We start from the raw sequence: 24,291 nt of genomic DNA, 5'->3' as shown, positions 1-24,291 counted from the left end.
AATGACGTGTGTCTAACAGGGATGACTATGTAGACTTTGGAGTGGACAGCCACAAGTGGCAGAGCCAAGACTCCTGCAGCCCTGATAGCTGGCTCCTTCTCGCGCAGGAAACGTGACCAACCAGGCTTTATCACCAAGTATTTCTTAGATTTCTCTCCTTAATTCCCACGTTTTGGAAGGAGAGAAAGAGACAGAATTTTTAACTAAATGAGGTGGCTGTATGAATATGGGATTGAATCCAGAGCTTCATGCATAGTAGGCGAGTGTTCTACGTCTGAGTTATATCCCTAGCCTTTAGCAAAATATATTTTATTTCCCAACTAACTCCTTCCAACACATATAAGCCTGTCTAGCAGAATTCCTTTCCCGATCCAGTCACTGTTAAATAGTAAGTAGAATAATTTCTGCCTAAAGTAAACCAAAACAAAACTTTAATTAGCTTGCATAATATTATAAAAGGAAAGGATAAGGGCCTGGCGGTGGTGGCGCACACCTTTAATCCCAGCACTTGGGAGGCAGAGGCAGGAGGATCTCTGTGAGTTCGAGGTTAGCCTGGTCTACAAGAGCTAGTTCTTCCTGGCCCCAAAGCTACAGAGAAACCCTGTCTTGAAAAAGAAAGAAAGAAAGAAAAGGATATCATAGAATTAATGGAATATGTTAGTTTGCGGATATTGAGTTCCACTCTCAGGGCCTCAGTTTTCCCACCTGTTGAGTGGGAGTTTCGTAGGAGTTGTAGTTGAGGTTGTGGGCAGGAGGCAGGGTCACTGGGAGAAGCCAGAGAACTTGTTGAAGCAAGAGGAACAGAGTGGGCGTGTGTGTGTCTTGCTTAGAAGCGCAAAGGTGTTAATTGCAGAGCTCACCCTGGAGTGAAACACTGAGTGAGCCTGAGACCCACTCGCCCCTAAGCATTCTTGGGAGTGGGTGCACTTTTTGTTCATTGCATCTTTGAGCTCTGCTGAGTGGATGAGGTGGAAAATGGGCGGTTAGTTCCTCTGAGCCTGGTCAGGTTCAGGCGTGCTGAGTCTGCACAAGGTGCTGGGATGCAGGGCCCACACTGCGATGTGTAAACTTCTTCAGGCTTCCAGACTTGCTTCTCTGGGTTTACCACACAGGGCTTTCTTGGTCTCTGGAATAGGAACCTTGGATCCCCTGCTGTGTGTAGAATATTCAGGAAAGAGCAGGTGGAACACCTGGCCCTCCTCTCTTTATGGCAAAAAAATCCCAACTGACCCAGGAATTCCCTGTGGGTAGGAAGGCAGATCAGGTCATTTCCCCATCTCTGGGGCCATGGCAGGGACAGAGGGAAGGAGTGATATACTTGGATGGAATGACATAATATGTTCAAAACATGGCTTCCCTTATTCTCCCAACCCTTCCTGGGGTTGGGGGATGGGAGAGAGGGTGAGAAGGAGGGCCCAAGTATACTGCACTGTGTTCCCCAAATGGCTTTCAGCAGCCATCTTGCTGTGGAAGCAAGTAGGGACTGTGGGGAAGGTGTACCACATGCCTCATCCGTTATATAATGGGCACACAGATGTTTTTAGCTGCAGAACATGGAGGATGGCAAGTCCTCTGCCGAGAGCATGGTATTGGGACTGGAGATGGCCCCGGAACTCATGCCAGTAGTAGCTTTGCAAGTTGTGTGGTCCTTAAAGCTCTATGGTTTTTCTGTGAGTTTGTACCCACCATCAAAGGAAAGGATGTGGGCTAAAAACTCTGTCTCCTACAACAGTCGTAAGGGGTGGATGGAAACTCCATGCAAGGCCTTGCAGGCCTGGCCTCCTGTTGCTACCTGTTAAGAATGTCTCCACGTGTATGTCTTGGCCAGCGATGACCAGATCCTGGAGTGGTGTGGGGAGGACGCCATCCACTACCTGTCCTTCCAGAGGCACATCATCTTCCTGCTGGTGGTCATCAGCTTCCTGTCCCTGTGTGTCATCCTGCCTGTCAACCTCTCGGGAGACTTGCTGAGTGAGACCCTTTCTTGCCCATTGTCTCTGTTGGGAGGGAGTGGGGCATTGACTCTGTGGAAGGGACTCAGTAGGGTGGGATGTGAGATAGTCTTAGAGTGGCTTGAGAAAATTGTCATCCAAATAAAGATCTGGAAGAGAATCCATCCAAGTCTGGGCTGGGAGCTGGGGCCCCTCATCAAGTTTGGTTCTAAGTTGGGAAAAAAAGCAACCAACCAACTAACCAACCCCAGGTGCAATAGAAGTGGAGGTTTCAGCAGCTGTGTTTTGCTTGTTTTTTTGAGACAAGATCCTACTATGTAGTCCAGGGTAGCCCTCCCTCACCCTTTTGAGTGTTGGGATTATAAATATGGCCTCCACTCCCAGCTTCAGAATCTATTTTTCAATTTCCTGCCCTTTCCCAAGCCCAGAGGACACTATTCATGGACCCAGAAGATATCTGTGATACACAGTCAAGTCATTGTGGAATTATATCTTCTTAGCTCCCAAAATGCCATCCCAGACCCACCTGTGACATCTAGTGGTTCTCAACCTTGAGAACCTTGAGTTGGTAACAACCAAGGATGCTTCTAGTTATCATCAAAGCATCTTTAAACAAACCCCAGTGCAAAATGACCTGAAATTCTGACTTTGCTAGCACAGTAAGCTGTAGCAGAGGTCCTGGGTGATTGAGATCTAAATAGGTTGATGAATAATGTCATTGTCTTCCATGTCTAGGAAGACACACCATGTCTAGACATCTTGTGCTGTGCCTCCCTGAGCTATAGAACTTTTCTATAGAACTTTTCTCACTGTGACCCTGGACCTAAGTGTCTATTTCTCTGCAGATAAAGACCCATACAGCTTTGGGAGGACGACAATAGCAAACCTGCAGACGAAGTGAGTACGGAGCTTGCTGATTACAAAGGAGGCTGGTTTGGGAGCCTGGAGCAGGCTGGAAACACCTCAGTGCTGCTGGGTTGCCGGGCTCTGGTGTGACCACGTTCTGGGAAGCTTCAGGTTGGCAGGAGGCGTAGAGCCCCGTGTCAGGACAGGGAAACTGTGGTGTGACCATGTTCTGGGAAGCTTCAGTTTTGTAGGAGGCTTAGAGCCTAGTGTAAGAGTAGGGGTCTCCCTGAAGTATTTACTCACTGATGAGGGCCATTGACTACATGGCATCTGTTAGAGGCAAAGCTATTGGCTCTTGGCAAGGTACCCACTGAGGGTGATCGCTCCCCAGCCCTGCAACCTGTCCCTTCTGTTGGGATGCCCAACCCTGATAGCAGGTGATCTCTTCCTTAGCAATGACCTCCTTTGGCTGCACACCGTCTTCTCTGTCATCTACCTCTTCCTCACTGTGGGCTTTATGTGGCATCATACACGCTCCATCAGATATAAAGAGGAGAGCCTGGTGAGTGAGCTGGGACTTGTTCTGGGAGGGTCTCAGGTGAGCGATGGAGGGGGTCCACATCAGTAGTGAACGTGGGGGGTGCCGGAATCTGATTTCTGTGTTATGCTCTCACCTGGCATTACCACCATCACCACCAATCACTGTATTTTTTTTTTAAAGACAAGGTCTTGTGTAGCCCAGATTGACTTTGAGCTAGCTATGTAGCTAAAGATGACCTTGAACTTATGATCATCTTGCCGCTACCTCCCAAGTGTTAGGAATATAGGCAATGCATCGACATACTCAACTTATTATTATCATTTAATTTATTGGTAAGCTGTAATTTGGACATTTTCCTTCAGTTTGTCAGTTGCTATTTGATCTGTGGGGTCAGGGGTGTAGTTACTGCTAGGAAGTAAAGAAGTATGTTGAGAACTGAGCGTGAGCCGAGGGTAGAGCGCTTGCCTGCCATGTGCCAGGCACTGGCTTTGATAGCCTAGCATGCCAAAACAAAATAAACGCCCATCCCATTTTAGCTTCCTTTGTTAGTTACTGTGATAAATACCATGATGCAAAGCAACTTAGGGGAGGAGGAAAGTTTATTTAAGCTTATACTTCCAGAACACAGTCTATTGTTGAGTCTTGGCTGGAACTGAGTCAGGAATTCTGGAAGAATACTGCCTACTGGATCATCACTCCCAGGCTGGCGGCCTTCTAGCTTTCTTACACAGCTATGGACCACTTGCCTAGGGATGGCGCCACCCAAAGTGGGTTGGGCTTTCTGACACCAATCATCTATCATGACAATTTCTCACAGATATGGCTCAGACCTGTCTGCTCTGGGTGATTCCTCAGTTGAGGTCCCTTCTTTCCAGTTGACTCTAGGTTGTGTTAAATTGACAAAACCAAAACAAAACAAAAAAAAATTAAAACAAAAAAACTAATCAGCACCTGGTCCCCCAAACCCCAGTGTGGGTTAAGGACAGGTGCCCCACTGTGACTTGGTTTCAACTCCTTTGCTTTGTTGCCTGACTCCTTTGAGTTTCTGTCACTCTCTGGGCTCCCTCAGTCCCCTGAGGCTCAGGAGTTGCTTTGGAAAAGGATGCAGCATAAATAACCCCTGGGCCTCTTCAAGGCCAAGAATGACAAAACTTGAACCTCTCATCTGCCATGGTTTCCTTTCTTGAGATGTGAAGGAGGTAACACGTGCCCTTCCCCCCCATCACCCCATGACTTATCTCTGTGACTTTCTTCTTGCTGTGGTCCCTGGCAGGTGAGACAGACCCTGTTCATCACAGGACTCCCCAGAGAAGCCAGAAAGGAAACCGTGGAGAGCCACTTCCGGTAAGAGAAAGACCCTGTGAGCCATTCATGGTGAACAGGGTTATTGGACCAGAGCCTCTGAGGCCTGTGCTGAGGATGGACGCTGTGTCTTCTGTCTGGATATGCAGGGCTAATCCCTCCCTGCCATAGGTATCAAGTGACTTCCAAGTGTGCTGCTGCTGAGTGCAGTGGCCTGGCGTGGGTGTGGGGTGTGTGTGGGGAGGTGTCCTCTGTGGCTGTTGTGATGAAGCCTCCGGGATCCAGGATCCAGAGTGCAGGCACAGAGGGTGTTCACACAGAGCTGGTCTCCCAGGCTCGTGAATGTTGGCTGTCTGTTGGGAGAGATTCTGACTGTCAAGGGCTCTGGGACAACCTCTGCAGCCATAGCTCCTGCAGGCAGAGCAGGCGATGGTACAGCCACAAGTACAGGGAAAGCTCAGGTTCAATTCCTAGCGAAAGGAGCAACTCCAAGGCTCCCCCTTCATCCTGGTCAGTTCTGCCATCACTGACTCCTAGCAAATACTAGGAGTTAGCTACAAATTAACTTCGTGCAGTTTATGACAAAACACTAGGTGAATAATTAGTATAAATAGAACTATAAAAGAATGTTTAAAATTATTGCAAATCTCTCCTTCAGTAACTACAACGATTTTCGGAAATATTTACATATATTTACATATGTATGTGAATTTATTTGCATATTCATTTGATAAGAGAATGATTTTTCTGGTCCTTGAGAAATATTCCTCTAAGTTGCCTGCCAGGCAGTGTTTGGAAACACTGAGTCTACTTCACGCACGCACTTAAGTAGAAAAACAAGTGTCCTCATTGCCAGGCAAACACTGTGACTCAGACTTTCCCTGTTCTAGGAAGCCTTCCTGGGGAAGGCTGTTGCAGTGCCTTGTGGACTTGTGGGCTTGCTCTGCAGTGGGGCCACTTTCTCTGGTAATCCCTTCCTCAAAGCCTTTTCTTTTCATCTTTTTGTGGTTCGGATTATTGAATCTTGCTAGACAAAGACTCTACCACTGAGCCACATCCCCAGTCCTCCTCTGGCTCTTGTTGGGGTCTGAAATGGTCACATTGACCAACAAATTAGTTAGCTCCTCCGTGGGAGCCTTCTTACACACTCACTAAAATCTAAACTTAAGCAGGCTCTGCTCCCAGCACCCAGGATAGCAGCAGGTGGTGCCCACGTGGGCCCGGAGTTCTCAGGAGTCACGTGGACAGTGTTTTGTAAGTGGCGTAGGGCCATTTTGTGGTAGCTATCGGCTGACCTTGGAGCTAGGCCGCCTAGCTTCAGCTTCTGGCTCCAGTATTCACACACTGTGTGACTCTGAGCATACAGTGCTTACCCTTGGTGATGCAGGCATTTTGTTGACTGTTAGTATGTGTGTAGATTTTTCCAGCTTGAGGGTATTTTGCTATTCTTAGGTCCTCTAGAGGGTCTATTGCCTTCAAAAAGGTTATGGGCAGAGTGGATTTCAGCAACATCCTAAGGTAGATACATCCGTAGAACAGATGATCAGTCTCTGTCTTTGAGTGACTGGAGAGGATAGTGGCGCTGGGGGTAGAACCCAGGGCCTTGTGTGTGCTAAGCACTCTGCCACTGAGCCACACCTCAGGCCTGTTGTGTTCGTATTTCCCCATGAGCAATTCCTCCCAACCAAAAGTTGAGTAAGTATAAATTTGTCAGTTCAAGGCAGTTACTTTCATATTATTAAAAACTATGCCTCTGGGGCTAGGAATATAAAAAGTGATACAGTATTCACACAGTCATGGGTTCAATCCCTGTCAACACACACACACACACACACACACACACACACACTCACCTCTTGGTATTAAACTTCAAATTTTTCCTCTTTGGCAAATTAGGAACAGCTGGCAGGCAACAGCAGCATGACTTCATTGCAAGGGCAGGTAGGGCGGTCATTTCTACAGGGATCTTCTCTTTCAATGGCTTTCTCTGCCCTGCCTTGCTGGCCACAGGGATGCATATCCTACATGTGAGGTGGTGGATGTCCAGCTGTGCTACAGCGTGGCTAAGCTGATGTACCTGTGCAGAGAGAGGTAAGGGAGGTGGTACCTGAGCTCAGCTGCAGCTTCCCCACCTCTTGCCCCGAGATGCTCACCTGCTTCCTTGCTGGGACCCTTCAGCTGGCCAGGGGGAGGGTGGGCCTGCCTCTTTCTGGATCTCACAGCTAAGCTCCTAACCCTGCTGGTGGGGACTTGTTGGCTGTGAGTCTGAGTTTGAGCTGCACTCCTCCATACAGGAAGAAGGCAGAGAAGAGCCTCGCTTATTACACAAGCCTGCAGGCCAAGACAGGCCGAGTGACCCTCATCAACCCCAAGACTTGTGGCCAGTTCTGCTGCTGCGAAGTGCAGGGCTGTGAGCGGGTGAGGCATTGCCACCTACCTGCCTGGAGCAGGGGACAGGCGTGGGTGCCCTGACACCTGCACAGGATCACGTCACCCAGGGGCTGTATCTTCTGGCAGGAAGATGCCATCTCTTATTACACCCGAATGAATGACAGACTGCTGGAGAGGATTACTGCTGAGGAGTGCCTGGTCCAGGACCAGCCTCTAGGAATGGCCTTTGTCACCTTCCGTGAGAAGTCCATGGCTACTTTGTGAGTACGGCTGAACCCCTCGTCCCACCTGCTCACATTTGTCTCTTGTCTGTTCTTGGGGGAATTCCAGTGTATATTTGAGTGACAGCTGGTCGGGGTGGGTATGGCACGGTCCTTACTGACCCTGCCAGGCTGATGTGGCCCAGCCCCACAGTCGAGCTTCCACCAGTGGCTCTGGTCCACCAGTCCACCCTGCTGTTTGTGTGTAACAATCTGCCAGGTGGATTGAAACTCGGGACCCAGGGTCCTGCTCTGTCTCTTGACAAGCAGACAGCTATGGGGACCCTGTGGAACACTCTGGGTGTCCCTAGCTACAGAATCCTGGAGCTGCAAGCTTATGAAGCTCTCTCAGGCCTCGGGCCTTAGTGTCGCCACACCTTAGAGCCCTGAGTGTGTAGGGCGCAGAGAGGATGCCAAAGCTCTTGTGCTTTCTGTGCCTCAGGCATGGTGGCTCTGGGGATGGCCTCTGGGATGTTACCAAGGGCTCTGGCCTGTTCTGTAGGAAGAGGAGAGGTGTAGCTCTGAGGTAGCAGAGAGATTCTGTGGGTTTAGCCAAAGCGGGAAGCTTGAGATGGTGAGGGTGGGCCACGAGTCCTAGGAGAAAACTTGAAGAATGGGCAGTATGTAGTGCGACCTGGTGCCATTCCCGACCTGGGGGCACAGTGAGGGCTGGGAAGTGGAGCCACTTGGCTGGCACAGAGTCAACTTTATGTTCCACTGTTACAAGGAGGCATAGAGGGTGCCTCTTGGAGGCACGCCGTAGTAGGGCCGTACAGACAGTACGGAAGTGGGCCGGATATGTGCAGGTGCTAAACCTAACGAGCTGGGCCTCGATTTCCCTGTCTGTAAAATGATGCAGCAACCTGTTGCTTGCAGAGTTCTGTTGAAGGTGAATCAAAACGCTCTGCAGCATGGCAGGAATGACATTTCTTTTTAATTGTTTGAGACAGGATCTTAAATAGTTCAGATTGGCTTGGAACTCAATATGTGACCCAAGGCCGTAATGGACTAAACTGTGAAGCTATAATTCAGCCCCAACCAAGACAGTAGACAAGGGCCTGAGCCTTAGTTAGTACTTCTATTTATTTTATTTTATTTTATTTTATGTGCATTGGTGTGTATGTCTGTGTGAGGGTATTGGATCCCCTGAACCTGGAATTACACATAGTTTTGAGCTGCCATGTGGGAGCTGGAAATTGCACCAGGGTCCTCTGGAAGAGCAACCAGTGCTCTTAACAAATGAGGCATTTCTCCAACCCTTAGTTAGGGTTTCTATTGCTGTGAAGAAACACTATGGGGCTGGAGAGATGGCTCAGCAGTTAAGAGCATTGTCTGCTCTTCCAAAGGTCCTGAGTTCAATTCCCAGCAACCACATGGTGGCTCACAACCATCTTCAGTGAGGTCTGGTGTCCTACATGCAGACAGAATATTGTATACATAATAAGTAAATAAAAAAAAGAAACACTATGACCACAGAAACTTTTTTTTTTAATATTTTTCAGGACAGGGTTTCTCTGTGTAGGCCTGGCTATCCTGGAACTCACTTAGTAGATCAGGCTGGCCTTGAACTCACAGAGATCCGCCTGCCTCTGCCTCCAGAGTGCTGGGGTGCCACCACTGTCTGACTACAACAACTCTTATAAAGGAGCACATTTAATTAGGACTGGTTTACAGTCTCAGAGTTTAGTCCATTATTATGGTGGGAAGCATGGTGGCATGCAGGCAGACATGGTGCTGGGGAAGGAACTGAGAGTTCTACATCTGGATTCACAGGCAGCAGGACGTGACAGTGAGTCACATAAAGCTTGGCTTAAGCTTCTGAGACCTCAGAGCTATCTCCCTAGTGATTGACTTCTTCCAACAGAGCCACACCCACACCAATAAGACCACACCTCCTATTAGTGCTACTCCCTAGTGACCTATGGGGGTCATTTTATTCAGTCCGCCACATCTGCTCATGATCCTCCTGCCTCAGCCTCTCCAGTGCTGGGATTGCAAGTGTGCAGCACACCATACTGGGGTCGTTCTGAGCACTAATCACACGAGAGTAACAATGGGGCAGGCATCCTGTGCTCGCCCCTTGTTCTGTCTGTGGCTGCTGTGGCTGTGCGTGGCACACAGGCGAACTGCACTGTAATAGCTTCTGCATTTCTCGACAGCATCCTGAAAGACTTTAATGCCTGCAAGTGCCAGGGCCTTCGGTGTAAAGGGGAGCCCCAGCCATCCTCCTATAGCAGAGAACTCTGTGTCTCCAAGTGGACCGTCACCTTTGCCTCCTACCCTGAGGACATCTGCTGGTAAGTTCCCAGGAGGGTGGGAGAAAGACCTGGTTTTCTGCAGAGCTTGGGGAGGGGGTAGAAGGATGGGGAACTGGGAGTTGGAGGGGTGTTGCCTAGTTACCTGGAGCATAGATGTGGCCTGGCTTTTTTTTCTTTTTATTTATTTTATTTATTTCTGCATGGTGGTGGCAAATACCTTTAATCCCAGCACTCCGGAGGCAGAGGCAGGCAGATCTCTGTGGGTTTGGTCTACTGAGTGAGTTCTAGAATAGCCAGGACTGTTGCGCAGAGAAACCCTGTCTCAGAAAATCCCCCCAAAGACAGCCACTGAAGCAGTTTACCTGAGCTAATGGGAGCTCACCAACTCCAGCCATACAGGGAAGGAACCAGCATAGGGCCAAACTAGACCTCTGAATGTGGGTGACAGTTGTATGGCTGGGGCAGACTGCAGGGCCACTGGCAGTGGCTCCAGGATTTATCCCTACTGCTTGTACTAGCTTTTTGGGAACCCATTCTCTTTGGATGGATACTTTACCCAGCCTAGATATAGTAGGGAGGGCCTTGGACCTTCCCCAAAGCAATGGGCCTTACCCTCTCTGAGGAGTGGATGGAGTATGTGGTGGAGGGAATGGGAGGAGGGGAGGGAGTGGGAACTGGGATTGTTATGTAAAATGAAAAAAAGATAGTTTTTTTTCTTTAAAAAAAATAAAGAAGAGAGAAAAAACATCCCCCCAATATTTATTATTTTATTATTTTTGGTTGTTTTGAGATGGGGGCTCTAGTTGTCCTGGAACTCACTATGTAGACCAGGCTGTCCTTGAACTCACAGGGATCCACCTGCCTCTGATATTAAAGGTGTGCACCAGTATGCCCAGTTTTTTAACACATGTTTTGAACACCTACTGTATGCCAGATACTATTCTATTTTTGATGATTTTATTATTTTAATTTTTATGTACATGAGTATTTTGCCTGCATGTGTGTCTTTGTACCATCTCTGTGCCTGACGCCCACAAAGGCCAGGAGAGGGCTAACATCGTTCCTGGAACTGGAGTTACAGATGCTTATAAGCCTCCGTGTTGGTGCTGGGAGTCGAATCTGGATCCCCTGAAGCAGCCAGCACTCTTAACCATTGAGCCATCTTTAGAACTGTGGCCTCGCATTTAACGGCCAGCAGCACAGCGTGGAGTCCAGGCTCTGGGCCTGGTGCTGTGATACGTTTGATTAAGTCAGGCAGAGGAGTCCGTGCTTTCCCCTATGGTCAGTCTTTGACATTCAAATGCTGTCCAGAAGAAATATCATGTCAGCTATGTACCTCATTAAAAATAGTCTAGTAGCCAAGAAAGAAATAATTGAAATTAATTTTTTTTCAAGACAGGGTTTCTCTATGTAGCTTTGGAGCCTGTCCTGGCACTTGCTCAATAGACCATGCCTGCCTCAAAGTCACAGAGATTGCCTGCCTCCCTTGCCGCCCCACAAGTGAAATTAATTTTAATTTAAACCTCTATAGTATACTCCAAATGCTAACATTGTAGCATGCAATATATATTTTTAAACCAAGTCTCATGTTTCTCTGATTCATACTCAGTCTTTGAAATCTGTTGCATATTTTATTCTTCTTGAACCTCTGTAGCTGAGGCCACCCACACCTCAAGTGCTCGGTAGCCACGTGGCTATGTGACTACCACATCACACAGCACAGCCCTAGGTAGAATGGAGGCCATGCTGCTGAGCTGAGCCATGTCTGTAGACCTCGGGTGAGATTTAGGACCTACTCTGAGGATGGAGGCATCCAAACCTGCTGCCTGCTAGGCAGGCCTTCTTGGTTGCTTGGGTGGAGTAAATCTTGGATGCACAATATCTCTCGCTTTTGAGCTCAGCCTCTGACAGTCTTGCCCTCTGGGTCATAGAGCATCCCAGAATTGAGGCTGTTTCCGTGGGGTGAGGAGTCAGGTCCAGCTCTGCCTATGCTCCCTGCTTTCCTCCTTGCGCCTCAGCCCATGCCCTCCCTGGAAAGAATGTACTATTAGTTACAAAGCATTGCATCCCTCAAGAAGTGTCAACGAGGGAGTTTTGCCTGGACGGTGTCGGGTGGTCTGCGACATCACTGGTAATTCCTGTCACTACTGACAACTGTTTTCCTTCTGAGCTCCAGGACCTGAAACTCGGCCTTCTGTGGCTGAAGGCCAGTGCAGAGAACTTGCTTTGCCCAGCCCGAGCCCTAGTCTGGCCTCCCTAAAGTTGGTTGGACCTGCCTCAGCCACAGGCGCTGCCGGTGTTGCAGAAGGCCTGTGCCTGGGAGATTAAGCCCCTTGGCTGGTGTTGCCCTCTGCAGGAAGAACCTCTCCGTCCAGGGTGTCCGCTGGTGGCTCCAGTGGCTGGGCATCAACTTCACTCTGTTTGTGGTGCTGTTTTTCCTGACCACACCCTCTATCATTATATCTACCATGGACAAGTTCAATGTCACCAAACCCATCCACGCATTGAATGTGAGTGATCGACCTTCAGGGAGAGGGTGGTGGGGAGCAGTGAGAACCGGACATGGAGCTTGAAGGCTTGAAGCAGGGGGCCGTGCCACTCAGCTCATGTTTGCCGTGTGTGTGTGTGTGTGTGTGTGTGTGTGTGTGCACGTGTGCAAGTGTGGAAGCCAGAGAAGGATATTAGTTGTCCTGTTTTATTACTTTGAGACAATTTCTCGTGGGTCCTGGTAGAAGTCTGGCAGCTGGAAGGCCCCGTGATCTTCCTGTCTCCACTGCTTACAGTGCTGTGGGCACAGGAAGGCACAAACCTGGCTTTTCACACGGACTGCTGGGGATTTGAACTCAGATCCTCATGCTTGCACAACAAGTAGTCTTACCCAGTGGAGACTTTCTAGTCCATGTTTGCCCTTTGAAGCTTTGAGCGGGCATGGTGATGTTTATCATAGAGCCTTTACGGTCACGCAATAATGTTCACTTAATGGGATCAGTCTAATGTTCAACAGGAGAGGTCATTGAGCTGAATGATGTCTGTTTAGCCTGAAGAAAATGTGAAACATTTACGAAAAACTGCATAGTTATAAAGCTTTGGTAAGCTTATAGTAAAAGCAGGATATACTTGGCATGATGGCTCACATCTGTAATCCTAGCACTTGGGAGGTAGAGGCAGAAGATTGAAAGTTCAAGGCCACGCTGGATTACAGAGTGAGACCCTTTTTCCAAAACAGACCAGCCAGGTCCGGAGACACACCTCATGGTTAAGAGCTTTTACTGCCTATTTCTAGAGCACACGGGCTCTGTTCCCAGCACAGCCCCAGTCAGCTCACAGCTGCCTTCACTCTGCCCTCCACATCAGCCTAGCATACTGCACATAGATTCACACAGGCAAATATACACATGCTTAAATAAAAATAATCAAGGCTTAAAAAAGCCCCAGCCAACCAATCAAACAAAACCTCCCGTACTTATTGTAGAGTTGCATTTAAACAATGATGTGTATATATATATATATATATATATATATATATATATATATATATATATACACATATGGCTTTACTTTCCAACATAGTCCTGATTGTCTTGTTTTAAAGCATTGTATCTGCTGTAGGTAATGAATGTTTTTCATCTGGCAATGATAGATACTCAAGAGGCTGAGATAGGCTATATGTCAGATGTGGTAGTGTACTCCTATATTCCAGGGCTTGGGAGGGGTCCTGGCACCCTGGTCCTGGCTTTGCCACCACTGACTGGTAAATTCTGAGCCTGAGTTTTTCATGCATTAGCTGGAATTGGTCACCTGTCATGTTACACCTGTGCAGATGGGAGGAGCATTTTTCTGGCTCGAAAAACATTTAAAAACATCCAAGTATACACGGCATAGTTCTCTTTAGACCGATGACAACAGGTAAAATTCATTCTCTTGCCAATCTTTTGGTGCAGACACAAGGCCTGTTTTTCTGAGGACTTCTGCTGGTTAGAGTTCCTCTCTTTGTCTGTCTTATATAAACTATGCTCTTATTTCACCGATTCCGATTCTAGTTTGGGTTTCTTAAAGTAAGAACTTAGACTGTGGGTGTAGTTCATTGCATAACAAGAAAACAGCCCTGAAGCTCTCCTGTCCCAAGTACCCCAAATTAAAGAATAAATAAAGTAAAACAAGCATTTAAACATACATGCATGTCTAGTGCTTGAGGAAGCCAGAAGAGGGTGTTGGATCCCACTAGAACTGAAGTTATAGATGGTTGTGAGCCACCATACGGGTGCCGGGAATTTACCCCATGTCCTCTGGAGAATAGCCAGTGCTCTTAACCGCTGAGTCATCTTTCCAGTCCCTAATTTACTCTTACGTAATTCAACAGCCTATTTTTAGAAATGGATTTTAATAAATCTTTTCAAAATGTTCAACTTAAGCTTTTAAATTTTTCCATATTTGTTTTTGAGGTCCTGGGAACTCACACATTCTTGGCCAGCACTCTGTACTGAGCCGTACCTCTAGACAGCCGCGGCTTAGTTTCAAACAGTATTTCCTCCTGCTTTTATGTTCCTTTAATCAGTGAAAATAAATTCTGTAATGACAGTAGCCAGTACAACCGGTATAAACAGGATTAGGATCAGACACCACGGGGCTGTGGCAAACTGGAAAGTGGGTGTTGACCAGTTGGAGAGGAGCCCTGGACTCCACTGGGGATGGAGAAGTTGGTCTCCCCTGGCCCATCAGATGAGTGGAGTTGGATTGCGCGTGTGACGCCTCCCTCGGCTGTAAAGGTCGCGCAGCCACGAAGCGCAGTTACTCTTTATTTGCTGGGGCTTGAGGACGGCCCACCCTTTACCCAGCATGGCTTTGGTTCTGGAGGAAGGCTAGGAGCACTTTGAGCTACCGGGTCCCCAGAGGCCCCCAACCCTATCCTGACCCTTGTGGTGGCTCTTGTCTTTCAGGACCCTATCATCAGCCAGTTTTTCCCCACACTCCTGCTCTGGTCCTTCTCGGCGCTGCTCCCTACCATTGTCTACTACTCCACACTGCTGGAGTCTCACTGGACGAGGTAAGCAGAGTCTGAGCCTGTTCTGGAGTGGATGCCTTTTACTCCACCCTGGGGCGGAGAGAGCAGGCGCATCGCTGGATCAACTCCTCCACCTGGGGGGAGCAGGCGCATCGCTGGATCAACTCCTCCACCTGGGGGGAGCAGGCGCATCGCTGGATCAACTCCTCCACCTCGGGGGAGCAGGCACATCGCTGGATCAACTCGTCTCTGTCCCCTGCAGGTCAGGGGAAAACCGGATCATGGTGTCCAAGGTCTACATATTCTTGATCTTCATGGTGCTGATCCTGCCCTCCCTTGGCCTGACTAGGTACATCTGCCTCCTGTCCAGCCCCACTCAGAAGCAGGACCCGGTTCTTGCCATCTAGTCTGGAAGTATAGTCCTTGAAAACAAAGAACTTGTGAACAAAACTTAGAGAGAACTTCCCTTGTAGGGAGGGTCTAGTCCTGGCTGTGTTCTTCTTGTGGAAGGAAGTGCCTGTTAAAGCATGTGTGACGAGTCACATGTAAGGGGCACCGCAGGGAACAAATGCCTCAAGATTGGGACTGCTTTTAGAGGGGAAGAAAGCGAAAGTGAGTCATGACTACAGTGAAGTGCAGGGAAGGGGAAGAAAACCAGAGGGCAGAATGGTGTGAGCCAGACCTAGGTTTCAGCTCCAGTACTGAGACAAACAAACAAAGCCCACCAAGATCCAAATGAATAAGAAACTCATGGAATTCGTCTGCTTTTCAGCCTGGATTTCTTCTTCCGGTGGCTCTTTGACAAAACTTCCTCAGATGGCTCCATCCGGCTGGAGTAAGTATGGGCTCAGCCGCCATCCAGAGTGCAGATCTCAAGAGCTTTGTGAGGGGAGGGCAGTACGGTGTCAGGCCTCAACTCAACCTTTCTCCCCTGGAACCACACAGGCCTTGCAACCACACAGCCCCCCTGCATTCCTGGAATATATGTGCGAGCTGGCCTACTTCGTGTGTGCTTGCAGAAATGTGATTGTCATTTAGGCCAAAACTCAATTAGTGGCAGTCACCCTTTTTGTCTGAGACTTATTTACAGACCACAGAACCACTGGGGGAAGGCGCTGCTGGGTTTTAGCCATGCTCCAGCCAGGGAAGGATGCTAATTAAATGTAGTGACTGTGTAGCCCGTGGACTGTTTAGTCAGGAAAATAGAGTTCAGTTTAGGGCTGTTGTGTGCCCCTGTTAGTACTATAAGCCTGTGTATGATACACTCCCCGAATCATGACAGCTGTTATTTAAAATGGCTCTAGGCTAAATGTTTGTGAGTCCTTATTCAGCACTCACAAGAAGCCATGAGGGGGGCTGAGGAGAGAACTCCACGTGTAAAGTGCTTGCTGTGTGTGAGGACACTTGTTGTCTAGGCATGAGGAGCCAGAGACAGGAGGATTCCAGGAGCTTATTGGCCATCTTCAGCTAGTGGGTGGACTCCAGTTTCAGTGAGAGAGAGAGAGAGAGAGAGAGAGAGAGAGAGAGAGAGAGAGAGAGAGAGAGAGACAGGGTCTCAAAAAATAATATAGAGAGTCATAGAGGAAGATATCTAGTGTATACACACACACACACACACACACACGCACACACACAGAAAGAGAGAGAGAGAAGGAGAGGGAGAGGGAGAGAGAGAAAGTTGTGAGGTAGATGTTCCTGTCTCAATCTTACAGACAGTAGGGTCAGAGATATTCCGTAGCCCACTCTTGTCCGGCTAGTTATTCAGCCTGGTTCATTATACTCGAGGGCTCTCAGCAGCCCTAAAGGCTTCAGATTCATTGGGAATGGTTGTGGGAGAGATTGGCCTGAAAGGTTGGGGTATTTGTTTCTTGCTGAGTTGACTGGTGACTCAGGAGAAGGCAGCTACAGATAGACAACTATCTACCCAACTAGCTCTTGCATTGGTGGCCAGTGACCTCTGCCTACCAAATCCAGTGGCCAGTTTCCAGTTCCTGTTCTCTGTGACCTGTGAGCCCCGCCTGGCATATTGCCTGAGGCTCATCCTGGAGACAGTGTCCTCACTTGACTCTGAAGTCTGCTTGTGGCCTCCTTCACACACAGCGTCTCCTTTGCAACCTCCTAGAGACTTCCTGCAAAGCCCAAGTCGGCTGCCTGAGGGCTCTATCCTAGGCTCCATCCTAGGCTCCATCCTCCTCATCTGCACCCATGGGTTCACTGCTATTTGACTACTGAATCAAAATATGTGCATGGAGGGGCTAGAGGTGTGCCTCACTGGGCTTCATCCAGCACCAAGAAGTTAGAGAAAAAATTAAATTCCATGGTATCCATGTTATCACTTTAGAGTCTTCTGTCTCCTTCCCCAGCCTCAGATGGAGCCCCTGATGTGCACTGTGGACTTTTCCTGCCCTAACTGGATCTGTTATGCCCCCAGTTTTCCCATAATTTTCATGTCGGTCCAGAAAAGGCCTTGGAGCTCACCCTGCCTTTTTCCTTTCTTCCTTCCTCTCACGCTGTACCTACTTTCGCAGAAGATACCCCAATTCCATCTCCAAAAAAGATGGAGAATCAGACCCTGCCTTTGACCCCACCAGCACCTCATCCAGTGTACCCCCATAGCTGTGGTGGTGTCCTCATCCAGTGTACCCCAGAGCTGTCATAGTGTCCCCATCCAGTGTACCCCATGGCTATCATAGTGTCCTCATCCAGTGTACCCCATAGCTGTCATAGTGTCCTTATAGTGTACCCCATAGCTGTCGTAGTGTACACATCCAGTGTACCCCATAGCTGTCGTAGTGTCCTCATCCAGTGTACCCCATAGCTGTCGTAGTGTCCTCATCCAGTGTACCCCATAGCTGTCGTAGTGTCCCCATCCAGTGTACCCCATAGCTGTCGTAGTGTACACATCCAGTGTACCCCATAGCTGTCGTAGTGTCCTCATCCAGTGTACCCCATAGCTGTCGTAGTGTCCCCATCCAGTGTACCCCATAGCTGTCATAGTGTCCTCCATGCTGTAGGAGGGTATCAGCCTCCTGTTCCTCCTCTCCCTGCCACTGCTTTCCGTGCCCACCTCCCCTCATACTGTTCCTTGGCAATGCCAGGGCCACCACTTCTCATCAGTGTCATTATTACCCGTGGTCTCTTGGTGTTCGGGTGACCTGCTTCTTCTTCGCCATTTTTGATCAGCCTTCTACTAAACTCATCGACATTCCCACACAGCCAGACAGCCCCTCACTGCCTGCCATGTTGTACATGCCTATGTTTGGGTTCCCGAGAGTGTGCAAATGCAAGGGGCTTGGGTTTTTCGGTTTTTTTATTTTTGTTTGTTTGTTTGTTTTTTTGTTTTGTTTTTGAGACGAGACAGGCTTTCTCTGTAGCCTTGGCTGTCCTGGAACCTGGAACTTGCTCTGTAGGCCAGGGTGGCCTTGAACTGCCTGCCTCCCAAGGGCTGAAATTTGTTTGTTTTATATTATTTTAAATTTTGAGAAAATGTCTTGCTATGTAGCTAGAAGGGCCTAGACTCATGATCCTCCTGCCTCTCTGCTGTCCCAGTGATGGACAATCACAAGCAACGCAGCTTGCTTTTCTTCTTAGCTCTCAGTGCAGTAACTGACACGCAGATGCTCTCTGCAGATGTGCACCGAATGATGGATGCAGGCAAAGCCCCCCAGAGGTCCCCTTTCTCCTTCCAGCTGGAAGGAAGCTCTGGGCTCCCAGCTCACAGATCTGCATCACTCCCTAGGTGTGTCTTCCTGCCAGACCAGGGTGCCTTCTTTGTGAACTATGTCATCGCCTCAGCCTTCATCGGCAGTGGCATGGAGCTGCTGCGGCTGCCCGGCCTCATCCTCTATACCTTCCGCATGATCATGGCCAAGACTGCCGCTGACCGCAGGAATGTTAAGCAGGTACCACCTCGGATCCCTCCAGTTCTCCTGTGGGTCTCTCAGCTCTCTGGAATAAGTGCTAGGCACAGTGACAAGGGCTTTTCAAGCCCCGGCCCAGGGTCGCCTCTGCCTGGAACTTCTTTGGATCCTGGCGAGTCTTTCTCTAGCTTCTATTCTAAATCATGGGCTGAAAGAAAGAGCTTGGGATTTTTGTGGTCTAACCAGTCTGGCCACACACTGTCTAACTTTTCTCATCCCCCTTACAAAGGACCTGGCAGAGGAGCTTAAGGAAGGAAGAAAGAATTTATTTTGGCCTCCAGTTTGAGGGTACAGTCCATGGTGAAGGGAAGGTGTGGGGCTGAGAGCACTTTGTACCTGTGGGGTGGGAGCCTGAGACAGCTGCTGACACTGGATCCAATCAGGAAGCAGAGAGAGCCGAATGCTGGTACTCAGCTTGCTGACTCTTTTCCTTCTTTCATTCAACCTGGGACTTTTAGTGCATGCACTGAATGATGCCACATTCCTTGTGGTGGGGGTGGTCTTCTCAGTTAAACCTCTCTAGAAATATTCACACTGAGAGCTATGTCTCCTCCAAGGTGATTCTAAACACGGTCAAGTTGACAATCGAGGTTAGTCATCACATGTGAAGTACATAGCTAAAAGCTATACATGAATTGGTTTAAGCACCTGCGTAGCAAGAGAGAGACGATAAACAACCCATAGATCCTCTTCTTGAGGGTCTCTGGACTGATTCTTAGGAGGCCTCTGGTGTCAGAGCTCTTTCAGGCTCTTTTCCAGAACTCCTTAATGGCGAATCAATCCCACACCAGTTATGTTTTAAAGGGGTATTTATTTTGGGGGGTAAAACTTACATACACCATAAACCGTCAGGAAGGGAGCCTAGTCGCTGGAGCAGGAGCCGTATTTCAGCAGCTATTGGCTGACGGAGCGGAAGGCGCTCCCGCAGCACTGTGGGCTTGTGCTTCAGCGACTATTGGCTGAAGCAGCGGAAGGTACTCCAGCAGCATCTCCTAAGTCTGGTGGTGTGGGCTCTCTATTTCCCTACGCCTTGGTGGGAAGAAGTAGGAGGCCGGTTGTTGTCCTCTGTATTTTGGGATGGATACCACCAATCTCCTTGTTTTCCTGTGGTACTAACTGGACTGGTTCAGGCCTCCTGAGCTAGGGTTGAGCTGTTGGCAGGGAGAATGCTCAGTCTGTGTGGACTGACTCTCTGTGGAGTATACTCCAGCTGTATTTGCACCACTGTATCTCCAGCTCATTGCCCTGGTGATTGGACACGATTCCAAGAGAACATTAGGAGAGCACATACTGTGTCTTGGAAGCTCTGACTCTGAGCTAAGAGAATCTGGAGCTGGCTGGAGAAGAGAAAGCCGTGGCATTCAGTAGCACTCATCCTAACTAGTCCTCCCCAGCTGCAGCAGGGAGCTACTTGTTGGTTCCCAGCTGCTCGGCAGCTCAGACCTCGAAATAATCACACAGAAACTATATTATTTAAATCACTGCTTGGCCCATGAGCTCTAGCTTCTTATTGGCTAACTCTTACATATTAATTTAACCCATCTCCATTAATCTGTGCATCACCACAAGGTCACGGCCTATCAACAAAGTTTCAGCAAGTCTGTCTCCAGCAGCAGCTCCATGGCTTCTCCTGACTCCTCCCTTCTTTCTCCCAGAATTCAGTTTACCCCCCCCCCCCCCGCCTACCTAAGTTCTGCCATATCAACAGGCCAAGGCAGTTTCTTTATTAACCAATGGTATTTACAACATACAGAGGGGAATCCCATATCACCCAACCCTGTTGGAAACCTCCCATCTCCCATGCTTGGTACATAGGAGGATGTTTGGGGACAGAACCAGCCTAGAGTGCCTTAACCCTTTCTTTCCTAGAACCAGGCCTTTGAATACGAGTTTGGAGCCATGTATGCATGGACGCTGTGTGTCTTCACCGTCATCATGGCCTACAGCATCACTTGCCCCATCATCGTGCCATTTGGTAAGTGGCCCTGGCATTGGTCTCAGGGTTCATGGACAGCTGACTCTTTCATACCTGCCTGATTGCTACCGCCAGGTCACAGTGGATTCCTAGCAGAATGACATCGTGTAGTTATTCTCTTATCGTGTCTGATGTGAGTTTCTATTCTGGTCCATCATGGTATCTTATTTGATTTGTATGTGTGTGTGTATGTATGTGTGCATGGTTGAGTATGGGTGTCCATGCACTTGGTGTATAGGGCAAAGATATTGGATTCCTTCCTTCCTTCCTTCCTTCCTTCCTTCCTTCCTTCCTTCCTTCCTTCCTTCCTTTCCTTGATTTTTTAACCACAGGGTCTCCCTTTGTAGTGTTGTAGACTCTATGTAGACTAGACTGGCTCAAACTCCCAAAGATCTGCTCTTCTGAGCTCTGCCTCCTGTGCTGGACTAAAGGTGCGAGTCACTATGCCTACTCTCGGATCTCTTTCTCTGTTACTCCCCACTATGGATGAACACAGAGCTCTCTGACTGGTAGACCAGCTAGCTCTGGGGAGCAGCCTATCTCTGCTTCCTCTTTCCAGCGCTGTGGTTACAGATGTGTGTCCACCATGCCCAGTGTTTATCTTGGTGCCGAATCTGATCTCAGGTCCTCACGCTTGCAGCAGGCACCTTATGACTGAGCTAGCTCCTCAGTCATGATTTTCATTATTATTATTTTTATCACCATCATCATTATATAGATCATATATTGTATAAAGACAAAGTCTTGCTATGTTGTAGCACAGATCAGCTTCAAACTTGGGATCCTCTGCTTCAGCCTCCCAAACACTGGAATTGTAGCTGTTTGTACTACCATGATTGACTCTTTTTAATATAATTTAATTATTTAATTAATTAAGGGCTAGGTGGCTAAATGACTCAGTGGTTAAAAGCACATACTGTCCTTGCATAGGATCTGAGTTTGATTCCCAGCACACACATCAGGCAGTTCACTGCCTGAACTCCAGCTTCAAAGAGTTGACCTCTTTCACCTCCTTGGTTATATATACAAGCATACATATTCACATAAATAGATAATAAAACAAACACACACATATGTGTATATATATATGTTTTTTGAGACAGAGTTTTTCTATAGCTTTGGAGCCTGTCCTGGAACTAGCTCTTGTAGACCAGGCTGCCCTTGAACTCACAGAGATCCTCCTGCCTCTGCCTTCTAAATGCTGGGATTAAAGGCATACGCCACCACCACCCAGCCTTAATTCTTTATTTTTTTGAGACAGGGTCTCACTGTATAGCTCTGTCTGTCCTGGACTCACTATGTGGACCAGGCTGGTCTCAAACCCAGAGATCTGCCTGCCTCTGCCTCCCATGTGCTGGGATTGTGGCCCAGCGAGACCCCTAGCTCAGAGCCCCTCGTTTGCAGGTCTCATCTACATCCTGCTCAAGCATCTGGTGGACCGGCACAACCTGTACTTCGCTTACCTCCCGGCCAAGCTGGAGAAGAGGATTCATTTTGCTGCTGTGAACCAGGCCTTAGCAGCTCCCATCCTCTGCCTCTTCTGGCTTTTCTTTTTCTCCTTCCTTCGTCTGGGTAAGGGCATTCTGCTCTTGGCTCCGTGCCAGTGGCCCTTATTCCCACACGCACACTGGCCAGTTGGGTCCCTGACTACTTTCATGGCATCAGTATGGTGGAACGTGGTGCTCCTGGGTGAGGGCTATTTGACATGGTATTGGCAACCTGGCTCCTGACCTAGGTCAGGTGTGGCATAGCTCCAAAAATTCCCACAGAGCAGACAGATCCAGTACCGGTCTGGGTGGGGGGGACTGAGCTGGAGGATATAAGCTCTACAGCCACCCCCAGGGAGTGGCTGGCCTGTCCTGTCTAGCCCTAGGCTCCAGAGTCTGGGGGCAGCTGTCCCAGCAATCCCCCTGTCAAATGACCATTTACTTGGTGTCCCAGTGTCCAAAAGCTGACTAGGAATGATTCTAGCCAGCTCGTGGGTACTATACCCTGTGTGCTCTTGGCTGTGAGGATATCATTCTGACTGATGGGGTGGGGTTGGTGGCTAGGGAGCAATCACCCACAGTTTAGGCACCAGGCCTGGCCCCTTCCTCGACAGAGCAAGCAGTCCCCTGATAGGCAGCCCCCTGCCTCAAGGCTGCACCTGTGTTCCCAGGTCTGACGGCCCCCTCCACTCTGTTCACCTTCCTGGTGGTACTGCTCACCATCCTGGCCTGCCTGCTCTACACTTGCTTTGGATGCTTCAAGCACCTGAGCCCCTGGAACTACAAGGTACCCACCCTGCTGTCTGCCATGCCTCAGGCAATTCTGAGGACAGCAGCGGCTCCCTCTTCTTCCTCCCTCTCCATGTGACTGTAGTACCAGCCTTCTCTGGCTCTTCTTCGGGTGTGATGTGACTTCCCTCCCTCCCTCCCCTATTCCAGGCCCCTGTCCCCATCCCTCAGATGAGCTACACTGGGAGTCTGGTGCCAGCTGGTCCCATTATTCTGCTGGTTACTAGTCTGTTTGTTTGGGGGACCTTTGTTCAGAGAGACCAGTTCTGTTCGTCATTGTGTCTCTGCTGTTGTCCACAGACAGAAGAATTATCAAGTGACAGAGGAAGCGAAACAGAGGCCCACATGCCCCCATCATTCACAGTAAGCGATCTGTGTTTCTATCCCCATGGTGACTGCCTTTTGTTCCTCTGGTTGTAAGGTCCCATCCAGAGAAGCCATAGGAATAAGCTGGCATAATGCTAGCTAAAAAGAGATCCCAGGTCAATTGGCAGGCTAGTTTTGAACTAATGTTAATTGAAAGGACTCTAGTCAGTCAGGATGCTGCTGTACCTGCACACAGGAAGCTGCCTTGGCCACTGAGGCTTACGCTGCCCAGTGGATGCCCTTCTTTCTCTGGGCCACAGTGCCCTGCTCGCTTGCCCTCTCTCAGCCCCACTGCCTGGAGAGTTGGACGCTCAGTGCTGCTGTATCAGGAGGTCCTGTGGTTGTATGCAGCTCTGTCACTGGTTTTCCGAGTGTCTGTGTGAGATCCTGGGACAGCTATGCGAGACAGCAGACTTGTGCCCCTTTGAGTTCAGCAAAAAGCATAGGGTGCCTTTTCTAGAAGAGGGTGCCAAGTTGGAAAGGCCCCCTTCTTCTTCCCGGTTTTCCCTGTCTCTATTCTCCAGGGTGCTACCTCAGGGTAGAGAATGGCCCTTGAGCCCCAGATGGTAGAGTGGTGACTTCTGGCCATCCTAACAGGTGTGAGGGTGGGACTCTGGTGGCCTCCTCACTCTTTGTCATTCTAGGGGCAACACATAGACAGAACACAACACATAGCAACACATAGACAGAAGGACCTCCCATACCAACCTTCCTAGGGTTAAAGACTCCTCTTGAGGTTTGTCCTTGGACAAACCCTAGCAAGTAGGTATTTGGTAGCGTAATTACCCAGAGACATCCTTGCCCTACCAGGCAGCAAGGAGAGCAGGCTGAGTGGGAGCTGAAAATCCTTCATTTCCAACCTGGGCCTGGGAGACTGCATAACTAACAGACACGCATCTCTACCGACAGTCTGGTTCCCAAATAAGCTGAGACGGTCACTCAGAGTACAGCAGCAGGAAGGATGTTTCTCTGAGAACTAGAGGAAGTCACTCATTTTTCTTCATATTATCAGGAGAACTGGGCTGTAGACTGTTTTCCATTTTGCTCTGGCTGCTGAGAAACACACAGTTGGCTTACTTAGGGTCCAGATGCCCCCATGTGAATGCTGTTTCTCTTTCTTTCCTTTTTGATATTTCTTGATATGCAGCCACCCATTGGGAGAAAGGGGTAGTGTGGGGCATGATCAGGATGTGGGGTGTCTG

The 24,291-nt window shown here is 49.0% G+C and overlaps 1 protein-coding gene across 4 annotated transcripts in view; it reads left to right on the top strand.

Moving 5' to 3' along the window:
• Positions 1 to 24,291, top strand: part of Tmem63a (transmembrane protein 63A) — a 36,815-nt gene that overhangs the window by 11,552 nt on the left and 972 nt on the right. For all 4 annotated transcript variants that reach the window (XM_085687614.2, XM_085687616.2, XM_085687617.2 and 1 more), the window contains exons 6-22: positions 1,829 to 1,971; positions 2,798 to 2,849; positions 3,252 to 3,360; positions 4,613 to 4,683; positions 6,652 to 6,732; positions 6,936 to 7,059; positions 7,159 to 7,292; positions 9,452 to 9,589; positions 11,907 to 12,060; positions 14,488 to 14,594; positions 14,815 to 14,901; positions 15,325 to 15,387; positions 18,292 to 18,454; positions 20,342 to 20,447; positions 21,852 to 22,019; positions 22,606 to 22,721; positions 23,024 to 23,086. In XM_085687614.2, the coding sequence (XP_085543740.2) occupies positions 1,829 to 1,971; positions 2,798 to 2,849; positions 3,252 to 3,360; positions 4,613 to 4,683; positions 6,652 to 6,732; positions 6,936 to 7,059; positions 7,159 to 7,292; positions 9,452 to 9,589; positions 11,907 to 12,060; positions 14,488 to 14,594; positions 14,815 to 14,901; positions 15,325 to 15,387; positions 18,292 to 18,454; positions 20,342 to 20,447; positions 21,852 to 22,019; positions 22,606 to 22,721; positions 23,024 to 23,086 (1,879 nt within the window). The remainder of the gene's footprint in view (positions 1 to 1,828; positions 1,972 to 2,797; positions 2,850 to 3,251; positions 3,361 to 4,612; positions 4,684 to 6,651; positions 6,733 to 6,935; positions 7,060 to 7,158; positions 7,293 to 9,451; positions 9,590 to 11,906; positions 12,061 to 14,487; positions 14,595 to 14,814; positions 14,902 to 15,324; positions 15,388 to 18,291; positions 18,455 to 20,341; positions 20,448 to 21,851; positions 22,020 to 22,605; positions 22,722 to 23,023; positions 23,087 to 24,291) is intronic.

This window comes from Myodes glareolus, chromosome 5 (assembly GCF_982192425.1).
Source record: "Myodes glareolus chromosome 5, mMyoGla1.1, whole genome shotgun sequence".
NCBI classification, from domain to species: Eukaryota; Metazoa; Chordata; class Mammalia; order Rodentia; family Cricetidae; genus Myodes; species Myodes glareolus.
The sequence above is the reverse complement of the archived record's forward strand: the minus strand, read 5'-3'. Positions and strand labels throughout refer to the sequence as shown.